The sequence below is a fragment of the Callorhinus ursinus genome, unplaced genomic scaffold (assembly GCF_003265705.2).
Source record: "Callorhinus ursinus isolate GAN/ISIS: 27379988/994484 unplaced genomic scaffold, GSC_fseal_2.0 scaffold73, whole genome shotgun sequence".
NCBI lineage: Eukaryota > Metazoa > Chordata > Mammalia > Carnivora > Otariidae > Callorhinus > Callorhinus ursinus.
The window spans coordinates 602,121-615,928 of record NW_027397135.1 but is presented as its reverse complement, the minus strand read 5'-3'; the positions used below and the strand labels follow the sequence as shown (position 1 = coordinate 615,928).

General features: G+C 39.4%; 1 protein-coding gene across 3 annotated transcripts in view; it reads left to right on the top strand.

The window, feature by feature from the left end:
* The window catches only part of VPS41 (VPS41 subunit of HOPS complex), a 218,056-nt gene that overhangs the window by 109,379 nt on the left and 94,869 nt on the right, over window positions 1-13,808 (top strand). For all 3 annotated transcript variants that reach the window (XM_025853045.2, XM_025853046.2, XM_025853047.2), the window contains 2 exons: window positions 2,437-2,499; window positions 4,214-4,279. In XM_025853045.2, the coding sequence (XP_025708830.1) occupies window positions 2,437-2,499; window positions 4,214-4,279 (129 nt within the window). The remainder of the gene's footprint in view (window positions 1-2,436; window positions 2,500-4,213; window positions 4,280-13,808) is intronic.

Genomic DNA, 13,808 nt, shown 5'->3' with positions numbered 1-13,808 from the left:
CCCCCCCCCCCCCCCCCCCCCCCCCCCCCCGGGAAGGAAGGGGAGTCTCCCGGCCTCTGCCGCTTGTTGGGTCCCTGCTGGAGGAGCAGTAGCCCGACTGGGCCGCGGGTCACAGTTTATGGCAACCCCGAGCTGAGATCCCGCGCCTCGGCTCCGTCTCTGCAGCCAGCTTCTCCGCTCCAATTCCTGGGAGCTCTGCCGCACTCAGGCACCCCCGGTCTTTCTGTGACCCCGAGGGTCCTGCGATCACACTGTCCCACGAGGGTTCCACCCTCCGCTTAGCCACTGGAGCAACGTCCCTCAGCGGAGCCGACTTCTAAAAGGTCCGATTTTGTGCTCCGCGGCTCTATCACTTGGCAGAAGCGGCCGACGGAGGCCCCCTCCCCCGCCGTCGATCCTCCCGAATGTTGCCTCGGATTCACTTCTCCGCACGTCCTACCTTCCAGAAAGTGGTCACTTTTGTCTTCAGACTGTTGTTACTCTTCTTATCTCCAATCTCCTGTTGAGTTCGTAGGTGTTCAGAATGGTGTGATCCCTATTGAGCTGAATTCCTGAGACCAGACGAAATCCAGGCCTCCTACTCCTCCGGCATCTTGCTCCGCCCCCTAATTATTTTAAAATTTATAATTAAGTTTTAAATAAACAATTTAAATAAATTGTAAATTAATTAAAATACGGTTCCATCCCAGCGGAACTGTTTAGTTTGTCTAGAGTGGGGTCTGGCCATTAGTATCCCGGGATCTTAATTGTGCAGTAATGATCATTCTCTCCAAACAATGAGAAGCAAGGTGGTAGTGGGGCATGCATGCATTTATCCAATCAGGAATGTCTTCTAACGGACCACCTCCGGGTAAATCACGTACCCTCTTTGTTACATTGTACCATGTGGCTGTTGTTGGAACCCAGAAAACATATTTGGCACAGGATGGGAAAACAGTCACAAAATGGGCGTCCTCATGATTTCACCTCTTCGTGAATGAATTTGTCTCCAAAAATTGTATCAGGAGTAAATTTCCTCTTCAGACTCGCAAAACTGAACCACTCACAACTTACCAAGATGAAAACAAGAAGACATCAAAAGTCTGAATAGTTTATAACTACTGAAGAATTTGAATTTGAAGTTGTAATTAAAAACTTTCTCACATAGACCCCACCTAGATGGCTTCACTAGTGAATGCTTACAAAATTAAAGAAGAAATAATGCCCCTCTTCTAGGTACTAGAAAAAGAATGCACACATTGCAAGCGTTGGGAGATAGTTCTGAGTGCCCCAGTAGTTAGCTCCAAGTGTTTGAGAGCTGCTGGAGTCTTCAGCTCCGCTGGTAAGAGTGTAAATTGATCAAAACCACTTTGTGAAATGGTTTGGCTGCTTATTAAATGTGAACAGATGCATAGCTTATGAAAACAGTTCCACTCCTACTTCTGTACTCTTCACAAATGTGTATCGAAGTGCACCAAAAGATTTGTAAAGAGCGTTTATGGCAGCATTATTTATAATAGCCCCAATTTGGAAACAACCCAAATGATCAAGAAAAGGCGGGTATATGAATTGTGGTATATTCATACATTAAAATACTATGCAGCAATGGCAAAGAACCAGCTACTGCTATACATAACAGTTTGGATAAATCTTGTAAGGAAGAAGCCAGTGAAATAGTTCACGATCCTATTTATATAAAATTCAAACGCCAGCACAGTTCATCTATGGTGATAGACTTCAGAGGAGTGGTTAATTTGTCACGGTGTTACTGAATACGAAGAAACACAGAGGCGCTTCTTGGGTTCTAGTTCTTGATCTGGATGGGGTCTGCAGGGATATGTTTAGGTCACAAAATTTATCAAGCTGTAAATTTGTGATTCGTACCCTCGGCCATAATGTATATTATTCAGTTTTTAAGTATGGATAAAGTAGTCTGGAACAACTTTAAGGGAGGCAATGGGAAGTAGAAACTTAAATCTTACATTTATACACTCTCAATAGATTCAACATAAGATTATAAATGAAGTGCAGTTCACCTAATCTCTTGCCACATTGATCTGCATGGTTGATTTATATATATATGACTCAAAAAAGAAGCACCTTTTTCCTTCAAGGGAAGGAAAAAATTCCTTTAGGGCCAGCCTATGGGAAGTTCATAAAAGAATATTAATAATCTATTTGTATCTATTTCATTTTTAAAAGATGGCATCCATTTAATAAAACAAATTTGTGGTGAGTAAAGGGAACTCTTTCCATGAGATGCTTATAAAAGCTTAATTGGAGTGGAGTACTCTCACCCTGATAGAATTGTTTTCATTGGATAGTTAATAGAGATCACAGGGGCCTTAGATTATTAAATATTCTGCTTTTTTAAATCAATAGTATGTATTCTCACTGAGTCAGCAGCCTTCTTTGTTGCTATCAGGGTGAACTGACAGGATCCATTTTACTTTTCAGGTGCAGGTATTTGGACTGTATTCTGGAGAAGAATTTCATGAGACTTTTGACTGCCCCATTAAAGTAAGTATTCAGTAAGTTTTAATTTTTCTAAGGGTTTTCTCAATGAAGGCAATAAGGATTACAGTACTTTGAGCACTACCAATGTTGCATTAATTTTGTCAGTAAGCGTCTCTTCAACACTTAGGAAGTACTAGATACCATTTGATGGTATAAAAGAGCACAGGATGTGTGTTATATGACTGTGATATCAGTCTGTCCCCAGGAATCTTTTCTTGCAGTGAGTGAGATGATACATACACACAGTCTGCGATGCAGGACTCAAAGAGGTACAAACAATATTAAGGAGTCCAAAGCTGAGAGAAGTTACTTCTAGGTGTCCGTGTTAGTGATGGCTTCACAGGGGGAGTGATATTTGGGTGGCTTTTATAAAGGGACAGGGCAGACAGAGAAACTGGCTTTCCATGCGGAAGAACAATATAATATAAACGGAGAAGCCAGAAAGTTCAAATTGTGTTCAGGAAGTGGCAAAAACAGTCTAGTTTAGATGGTGTATAAAACACTGACTTGGCAGAAGAGCCATACAGGCAGATTGGGGCTGGCTTTATTTTCAGGCTAAGGAATTTGGACCCCATGTGGTAGAGAAGGAGAAATTATTGAATGTTTAAGAGCAGAGAAGTGACATAAACTGAGCTAAGCTTAAGGAAAACAAGTATGGCAATGATCTACAGTATAGATTGGAGGGCTGATATCCGTGCGTGCGCAGGAGGAGTGATCTTAGCTAACACGGTCATGAAAGTGACGATTAGAGTTACTGAAGGGAGAGGTCATTCATTGTTCTCACTTGTTTATTCAAACACTTATTGATCAACAGGTAAAGGAGTGATAGGATCTGATGTGTGTTTTCGAAAGGCAACTCTGCCAGTGTGGAGGGTGATTTAAGCAGGAGAGGGATTGCAGGCCGAAGGCAATTCAGGAGGCTAATGCTGTGCTCGAGGTCGGGCACCGCAGGACCTCAGGAATGGGAGCATCAGGAGTATTCAAGGGGGAGTCGAAGATGGGGACGTAGAAAGCCGTTCGGAGGTTGACTTGGCTGCAGGCCATCATGATGGGTTGGATGGCGTGAGGAAGGAGGGAGGAGCTGGTTCTTGGCCCGGCAGTGGTGTGTGGCGATGCCATCAGTTGCTGGAAGGGATGTTTTGAGTCAGGACGTTGCCAGTTTGGTCTTGAGTTCAGATAACTAGTATATCTGGTGAAAACGGTATGGAGGTTTCAGAAACATGACCTTGGAGCTCCAGACAGAGATTGGCCCTAAAAACACAAGGTTGATAACTGCAGTTGGGTAAGATAAAACCATTGCCCCACCTGTTCCACTTGGTGCCCTCAAATCACTGGAAGGCATCCCGGACAAGGAGATCGTTGGGTTCTTTCTCTGGGTTTCTTCTGTAAATCATATTCAGTTACAAACATTTGTGACATCCTGTTGCCTCAGTTGACCCTAAAGAGTGGATGCCCACTCAGAGAATCCTCACTCAGCCAGAAACTAGAACAAATTCACTCTCATCTTTTAGCTTTGACCTGGCTTCACAGGAGAAATCTTTTCACAGAAGAGCAAAACTCAGATGTCCTCCGTTGCAGACTATTACCTGAATAGATGACTTCTTACCTGGCTAGCAGGATAATTTTTAGATCATGCTGCCTGTCATGTATAAAGGATTTTCATTCTGTGCTTTAACTGTGACTCCGAAACCAGTGATGGGTCCTTGTTCCCTCGCAGATCATTGCCGTGCACCCGCATTTCGTGAGATCCAGCTGCAAGCAGTTTGTGACTGGAGGGAAGAAGGTAAACGCTTTGTGTCTACCATTACATAATGTCTTGGGGTGTGGGGCAGAGATTCTGTTTGGTTTTTAATTTATCCATGATATTTTTAATGTTTGACTATTCACTAGGAGAAATTTTGAGAAAGACCAATGTGGTGAAATTGTAAGACCATCATCTCTTGGGAAAGATGGGACCTCAGTGCTTCTCACTGATATTCCTTTGGAGTAGATACAGAGCAAGAAAAACAGCTGTCACTTGGAACTATCATCTAGCGCTTTGAAATGTCCCTTCCACAAACAAAAAAGTAGCATTTAAAAGTAACAAAAGAGAAGTTAAACTCAGGTTTTTACCTCTTGTTGTAGAAGTCTCTTGCAGGCTTTGATAAAGTTTTAGAACAATTATGGCTGTTTTTTACTGACCTGTTTCTGGCCTATTTTATTATCTTAGTGCTATTTAAAAAATAAGAGAGGAAAGTAATTCTTTTGTGCATTACCTGTTTGTGTATCGATATAGCAAATTCTAAAATTAAAGACTCTTTCTGCTTATGGAATAAGGCAAGTTAATTTTTTTCCTATTTTTATTAACCAGTGATATTTTTAAACCATTTTTATAACAAAAATGCTGTCAGTGTACTGGAATGCTGAATATTACTTCATATCCAGCTTAGAGCTCATTGAAAACGAGGTGGTCTGTGGTTATTTCTGTAGCAGTTATACCTATTGAATGGCTATCTTGAGACTCAGCTACCAAATGGTTTTTGAATGTTTTATGGTAGTTATCTATTGTTTTCCTTTGGTTTGCTGCCTCATAGACGGATTGGGCAGGAAAGCATACTGGTCATTACCTAGTATTTCTCAAGCACTGGTTTTAGCTCATTGTAATGGTAGCTCATTGCAGATCCCAGTTCCATTCCACAGCATGAAGCCAACATTGCACCAGCCCTGATTTCTGATTGGGAGCCAGCCAGCTTCTTCCCTCCCACTACCCAGCTCATGGTGATCCATAGGCTGTAGCCTCATCAGCCTCACATAAAAATGTCTGTGGGATGAGTCAGTGGGAATTACAGATTTAATCTAACATTCTGTAGCTTAGATCTGCAGCTGATTCACTCTTCGAAAAAAAAAAAAAATCTTGTCTTTGTTGTCCTCAGGAAGGAGTAGTTTTACAGTTCCTATTTATTATTTATTTATTTATTTATTTAATGTTTTCTAGTTAAGAAATTTTAGGTGAGACACAGCATAAATTCACTCCACTATAATTTAAATCCCTGCATTTTTATTTAAAACTGAGTGGAGATAAAGAATACTGAGTGGTTTTTTGTGTGTTTGTATTTTTAAGTGGCTTAAAACAACAAACTTTACTATCTCAGTTCAGAAATTATGGAGTGGTTTACTTTGTAGTGCTGCCTCAGAGTCTCTCCCTAGGCTCCAGTCTGCATTTTGGCTGGGGCTGTGGTCATCTGAAGGCTTGACTGGGGCTGGAGAATCTGCTTCAGTTGCCTTCTTTTTTTTTAAGATTTTATTTATTAGAGAGCACGGGCATGGGGAGCAGCAGAGGGAGAGGGAGAAGCAGACTCCTCGCTGAGCAGGGAGCCTGAAGCAGGGCTCAATTCCAGGACCCTGGGATCATGACCTGAGCCAAAGGCAGATGCTTAACCAACTGAACCACCCAGGCACCCTCAGTTGCCTTCTTGATAATAATCCCTCATACACTTAAAATTGATAAATCACTTTGGTTTTAAGTATTTTCCTAGTGTAGGATGCAGTTCTGTGTTCCAGTATCCAATTTTAGGAGTTAGAAATTTTACAGTTGTCCCCTCTTTCTTGAAGGTATTGGTATGAAGAGCATAGAGATAATATGACTCTGAAGGTGGAATTTTTCTGTGTTAATTTGTGTTCTTAGTAACCTGGTTATTCTTGAAGTTTAGTAATTGCTGTTATACTGTGGGGATACCTGGAGTCTCATCAAGTTTGCCACAGTAGTATTACTACATGGATGTTTTGTGCACCTGCAGGATGCCTGGGTGAACTGTGTCAGTTACATATTCTTCATCCTTCTACTTAGCATTTGATATCATTTATAGACATCTGTAGGAAGGATAGTGTGAATGTGTCTATTTGGGCCAGAGCTCATTGAGTAGATACGTGAGCATTGTGCAGACAACCAAGTAGTCCAGTGTTCAAGTGTGGGTGAGCTAATGTGGGAAGCACTGGAATTTATACAAAGATGAATACTGTGAGAGGCAGTGTAATAAGTAGAATTTACCAAATGCTGAATAGGCAAGAGCATCAGGGGTTTGGTTCATCTCTTTGGTTATCATTGACTACTTGACAGTTTGTTCTATGTTCATTTTTCTATGAGAGAGCATTCTGATTTCTCCTTTTTTCCTGTTCAGTTCTCCAGAAATGCATCTGTAGATATTTCTTCTCAAGCACAAAAAGATGTTTAATTATGAGTATAGAAGATGAAAGTAAAATAAAAACTGTTCAGGTCATCTGGTGAAAAACTCTTAAAAAGTGATACTGAGCTAGAATTTCTGGATTAAAATAATTTAAAAGAAAAAACACACTAAATGGATTCTATAAAGGGCCCAGTATATTGGGATTGATAAAAGTATATATGTGTGATATTTTGATAAGAAGAATCATATAATGACACATGTCATTGTAAGTGATATAAAATCAATTTTTTATTTTTAAATTTTTTTTTTAGAAAATTCCTTTTTTTTTAAGATTTTATTTATTTGACAGAGAGAGACACAGCAATAGAGGGAACACAAGCAGGGGGAGTAGAAGAGGGAGAAGCAGGCTTCCTTCAGAGCAGGGAACCCAATGCGGGGCTCGATCCCAAGACCCTGGGATCATGACCTGAGCCGAAGGCAGACGCTTAACGACTGAGCCACCCAGGCGCCCTAAAATCAGTTGTTTAAAGATTTTTTTATTATGTTCAATTTTTCTAAGATTTTTAATAGCTTTATTGATATATAATTTGCATATCATAAAGTTACCAGTTTAAAGTGTACAATTCAGTTGTCAGTCTTTTCCAAAGTAGCTGCACCATTTTACATTCTCATTAGCAATATATGAAGGTTTCAGTTTCTCCATATTCTCACCAACATTCATTTTTTTAAAAGATTTTATTTATTTGGGGGAGAAAGAGAGAGAGCAAGCAGGAGGGGGGAGGGGCAGAGGGAGAAGCAGACTCCCCACTGAGCAGGGAGCCTGATGTGGGGCTCAATCCCAGGACCCTGGGTTCATGACCTGATCCGAAGGCAGATGTTTAACCAACTGAGCTACCCAGGCGCCCCACCAGCATTCATTTTTATCTGTCTTTTGATTATAACCATCTGGGTGTGAAGTGGTATGTCATTATTGTTTTGATTTCCATTTTCCTAATGATTCATGATATTGAACATCTTTTCATGTGATCATTGGCCATTGGTATATCTTCTTTGGAGAAATGTCTCTTTGGATTCTTCGCTCATTTTTTGATTGGGCTATTTGCCTTTTTATTATATACTAATGAAAAATTGTTTAGATATTGTATATACATAATGTCCCTTATCAATATGATTTGCAAATATTTTCTCCCAGTCTATGACCTCTCTTCTCACTTTATTGATGGTATCCTGTGAGCTATCAAAGTGTTAGATTTTGATAAAGTCCTGTTACCCACCCCCCCTTTTTTTGACACTTTGCTTTTGGTGTCTTATCTAAGAAATCATTGCCTGATCCACAGTCATGAAGATTTATGCCTGTGTTTTTTCTAAGAGTTTCTTAGTTCTAACTGTTAAATTTAGGTCTAGAATTTCTTTGAGTCAATTTTGTGTATGGTGTGAGGAAGGAGTCCAGGCTCATTCTTTTACATGTGGATATCCAGTTGTCTTAGCCTCGTTTGTTGAAAAGATGATTCTTTTGCCATTGTCTTGGCCTCTTTGTCAAAAATCAGTTAATTGTAAATGTTAGCATTTATTTCTGGACTTTAAATTTTCTTGATCTGTGTATACTTATCCTTGTGCCAATACCCTTTTTAGGTTTTAGAGTCACTAATTTTGTTGTAATTATTTATGGGATGACAAACAAATTAGCTACTCTTGAAACATTTTGATCTTGAGTTCTTTCTCTTTAAAAAGCCATCATAATTTCTCTTACATTTTTTAGAGGCTTAAGAAACATTGCTATGTAAATGTGTCTTCCATTCAGGGACTTGTAACATACAAACTATCAACTGATTTTTCTGGATCCATTAAGTTTCTTACATAAATATGTATATGTTAAGCAGTAAAAAAAGTAGTGTTTATTCAGTAAACTAAAATGACCTCTTTGTTTTTTTTTTAAGATTTTATTTATTTATTTGATAGAGAGAGAGATAGCCAGAGCAGGAACACAAGCAGGGAGAGTGGGAGAGGGAGAAGCAGGCTTCCCATGGAGTGGAGAGCCCGATGCGGGACTCGATCCCAGGACCCTGGGATCATGACCTGAGCTGAAGGCAGACGTTTAACGACTGAGCCACCCAGGCGCCCCTAAAATGACCTCTTTGTACAAAGGCAGTTAAATAACTAGATTTCCAAAATGTGTACCAGTTTGTTGTGGTTTGCAGAAATCCCTGGAGCGATGTCTTCCTTCTGTGCGTGTATGGTATGTACTTTTATTTTTTTATTTTTTTAAAGATTATATTTATTTACCTGACAGAGAGAGACACAGTGAGAGAGGGAACACAAGTGGGGGGAGTGGGAGAGGGAGAAGCAGCCTTCTCGAGCCTGATGCGGGGCTCAATCCCAGGACCCCTGGGATCATGACCTGAGCCAAAGGCAGATACTTAACGACTGAGCCACCCAGGCACCCCTGGTATGTACTTTTAAAGATCATTTATGCTGTATGGTTTTGGCATTAGTGTGTTTTGTTTGTTGTAAAATACATTTATTTAGCTGAAAATATTTCAGGAAATATTTCTGATTTCAATAGGGAATGCCTCTTTGATTTTTTTTTTTTTAAGATTTTATTTATTTATCTGACAGCAAGAGAGGGAACACAAGCAGGGGGAGTGGGAGAGGGCGAAGCCGGCTTCCCGCTGAGCAGGGAGCCCAATGTGGGGCTTGTTCCCAGGACCCTCGGATCATGACGTGAGCCGAAGGCAAATGCTTAATGACTGAGCCACCCAGGCGCCCCTGTATCTTTGATTTTAAAAACTAAGAAAAAGGCTTTGAGAAGGTGACACTAAAAAGGGGGCAGTACTGTGAAATGATCATTTTCATTTTGAAAATGTTGGCAAGTTTTTAGGAGGATCTGCCTTTTTTTATAACAAAGTTATGGCACTTTATACCTTTGAAAAATGAGAAAAACAAGATGACATTGGCCCAGTTGCAACTCTGATCTTTCTAATTGCAGTTTTCAACTAGCACTATAAATTAAGCAGAGCAAGTTTGAAGAGTCCAGCATTTAGCAAATGGTGATAACATTGTGATAATCATATATTGTAGATATCAAGACCTCTTTGTTCAGAGCAGATGGCGGATCCTACAGGGAGAAAAGAGAGTAAAGACATATCGCGTCACTGAGAGGTTATGACCTTCCACCTTTAAAAGAAAAATTATTCTAGCTAGATGAAGGTGGAATCCGGAGTAAAGGCATTTTTAACCCTTAAGAACACTGATCTTCCCTAGACTGACAGCTAAATGAGTCTTTGAATTATATGCCAACTTCTGTAACAATGGTGAAAGTAGCACAGAGACTAGAGAATTGAAATGAGGAAAACGGAAGTCCTACAATGGGATATTCATAAGAAAAATTGAGATGCCTAATTTAATATTTTAGTTCTAATTTTATTAAAAATGTTGATTCCTGTGAAAACATTTTTTCAAGTAACTAGAACATACAGTTCAGAATAGCCCTGCAAAACAGCAACATAGCAGAAAAAACTCGAGACTGTAGTTTGACACATTTGTTGTTATTTCCTTTTTAAGGTTCTGGCTTTTTAGGTCTTTAGAGATAGCTCCTTATCCACCAGGGACTAGGATGAGGAGGCTGTAGTTCTGTTTGGCATAAACTTTTATTTTAGGTTTTCAAGGTAACTTCTCAGTAGTTGAACGCCATAGCTGGATTTATGGACTCTCCTGCTTGACACTTGAGCATAAAAAGCTTATTCTAAATTCTGTTTTGTTTCCATGTTGGGGGAAAAAAAAGGAAAGAAAAAGCACATTTCTTAAAAGTGCCATTGGAGAGAGCTTTCAAACATGTGACCCTATGGATTTTTTTTTTTTTAAGTGTAACCTCTTGTGTAGCAAAAATTCTAATACATGAGCATAGCAGTGAGGTTTCTGTTTTAGAAATAAGTCTGCCAAGCAGATCTTACCTGGATTTTTTTTTTTTAATTGCTCAGCTTTCTCTGTCAGCAGATAAACTTTAGCTTCCTACGACCTTTACCTTTGAACTCTGAAATACACTTCATAATAGTTGGTTCTACCACTCTGACAAATTATTAAATTGTCACGATGCTGTTTGCAGCCAAATTCATTTTTAGAAACGAGATAGTCACTTGTTTGGCATTGTGGTGGGATAGAATGAGGGGACCTGGCCGCAGGGACAGGTTGCTTTGTAAGCTAGAAAATGTCAGTCAGCAAACAAGGAAATGGTCTGTGTGCATGAAATGAGGAGAAGCACTTTGCTTTCGGGGCTGAAGGCTCATGGCAGGTTTTACCTGAAGGACAGAGGTGGTAGCATCAGCTAGCTTCTGTAAATTTCCAACAGTGATCTGCAAATTCAGATTGCATTCTTTTTTTTTTTTTTCCCTCCAGATTGCCTTCTGAATCCTTTCTGGAAGGGGATTCACTGAGAGTGGCTTTTTATACTAATGCAGATATTTTTAGAATCCTGACAGCCCAGTGAACCAGTAAGCATGACATGGAGAGGTGCTTCCTTCTGTGTTTGCTATCTTCTGCTGAGATTGGAGCCGGGGTTCTTGGGGCCAAAAGGAATTTGACTATCAGTTATCCTGTTCAGTCTGTTGTCCAGTGGATCTCAAGGATGATATTTCTGCAAGTGATCAGATGGCAGCTTTATACATGCGGACGTTTGTCACACATTACTCCACAAGCAACTACCAAATTTATGTCCTAATGGTTGCATGTTGAACCAATAAATACCTTCCATTTTTTCAAGTACTATGTTATAAATTGTTGTTCCATTACTAGAAATTCATTTCATGCTTTACACATACCAAAACTGATTAAAAACCACCCATTAATAGGAAGTACAACACAAGTATAACCTTCGCAAACATTTTTTAGATATGTAAAAACCAAGTCATGAAATAGCTATATCATAAAAGTATATTTTGGCAGGTTTTTCTGTACATACTGAACTGGCTGAAGCTAAAAACAGAAACCCAGTTCTTAACGTAGGAGTCATTTCAGTGTCAAAAATAGGCATTCTTCACTGCTTTCAAAATCAAGTTCATTTGTCTCAAACATTATTGCTTTTTTGATGTCAAGATGTAGGATTCCCAAAGTCTTTGAGATGGAGTCGTGGCAGCTTCGTTTTCTTCAGTGGTCTCTCTTGTTTCATATTCATCAAAAGCCTGTTGACAGTAGACGCCTTTTTTCTTTCATGAGTTCAGCTCACTTTTCCATACCTAATATTTCCATATTGTTTGCAGCTTCCCGCTGAATTCTGACATAAAGCTTACCATCTGTCTTCCTAGAGCAATCAAACCATCCTTTGCTTCTTACTGAAAATACCTTCCTTTGCGTGTTGAGAGTGCTGTGATTTTTCTTAAATATTTTGAGTAATGACTGTATAAGAATAATGGCCTACTTCAGATTGCTCATCATGTTTTCTTGTGGGGTTTAATACCTTGACTGTCATGACCACTGAGAGGTGTTGTCTGTCTGTATAAAAGCTGTGTAAATACCATCATTAACTTGGGGAGGTTTTTTTCTTTTTTTAAGATACGGCTATTAAAGCAAAGGGGTCTTAACTGCAAGTATTGTAGGTTGGCGTCACCAGTACAAACCCAGTCACAGTCATTTCACAGGATTGTTTGGCCCGAATCTGCTTCTTGAACACAACTTTGTGTCAGGGTCCATGTTAGGAGCTGTGAACACATAGTACCTGGATTTTAGGAATGGCGTACAGTGTATTTCCAAAAGTAGGTGGGTGGTATGCTGTCATTGGAAAGCAGTTAGTCCGTTAGACCTTGAATCAGAATGGTGATTTTGCAGAAAATGAGTATTACAAGCCTTTTGAGAGGGAAGAACGTGTACGTATATATATATATGTATGTATCACCGTGGGATAATTCTGCCCTCCTTTTGCCTTTGTTCTTTCTCCCCTATTGTTTGTTTCCTTTCAGTTTTCAGGAAGCAAGAGTAATTCTAGCATTGGGTATGTTAATAAATCTTATCTAAGAGGAAGAAAGAATTAAGGCTAAAAATATAATTGGTAAAGAAACAGCAGTCTCTCATTTTAGCCAGGATAGGGAGATATTTGATCATTTATGTGGCTTGCAAAATGTTCATATTTTGTCTGTGTTCAGACATGATTATGAAGTAGTCTTGTTTTTGTCCTGATCTTTCATAGTCACAAGGCCTTGTCTGATGTTGGTGTTCTGTAAAATTGTTTATGTTCACCCAGAGAGCACCAAGGCCTAGCTGGGAGTGCCCAGCCAACTCCTGGATATCTGCTTTTCTCTTTCTCAGTTGCAACAAATAAAATGTCCAACATTTGCTAGATTGCTTCTGGTGAGGTACTTTACAAAAACGTATGTGTACTCTGATTTCTTTCTCTTTTTTTTGTAGAAATATAATTACGTATATAGCAATATTTGTTGAAGGCTATCTATGAAATTATTAGCGATATTAGTAATATTAACATTAATAATGTCTGGGCAGGATTATGAGTGCTCTTTTTGGCCTTCATTGGCATTTTCTGCCTTTTTTTTTTGTTGTTTTTAAGAAAATATGCATTACTGGGGCACCTGGGTGGCTCAGTTGGTTGAACCTCTCTTCCTTTGGCTCAGGTCATGATCCCAGGGTCCTGGGATCGAGCCCTGCATCGGGCTCCCTGCTCAGCAGGGAGTTTGCTTGTGTTCACACGCACATGCACTCTATCAAGTAAATGAATAAATCCTTAAAAAAATGCATTACTTTTATAATAATAATAAAAGAATGTATAAAGTAATAACTATTTTGGATCTCTGTTTAATTTAACATTGTAAATCACATGAAATTCCCTACATTGTTGAAGTCTAATCTTAACTCAGACATTCTTTAATGGTTATATAATATTTCATCCTACTGATCTGTTTAATTTTTCTTAACCATTCTCCTATTATTGGACCATTAGGTCGTATCCAGATTTTGGTTATCAAAAATCATGCTGTAATGAAGCTAGAAATCTTTTTTTTTAAATTTTTTATTGTTATGTAAATCACCATATATTACATCATTAGTTTTTGATGCAGTGTTCCATGATTCATTGTTTGTTCATAACACCCAGTGCTCCATGCAGAACGTGCCCTCCTCAATACCCATCACCAGGCTAACCCATCCCCC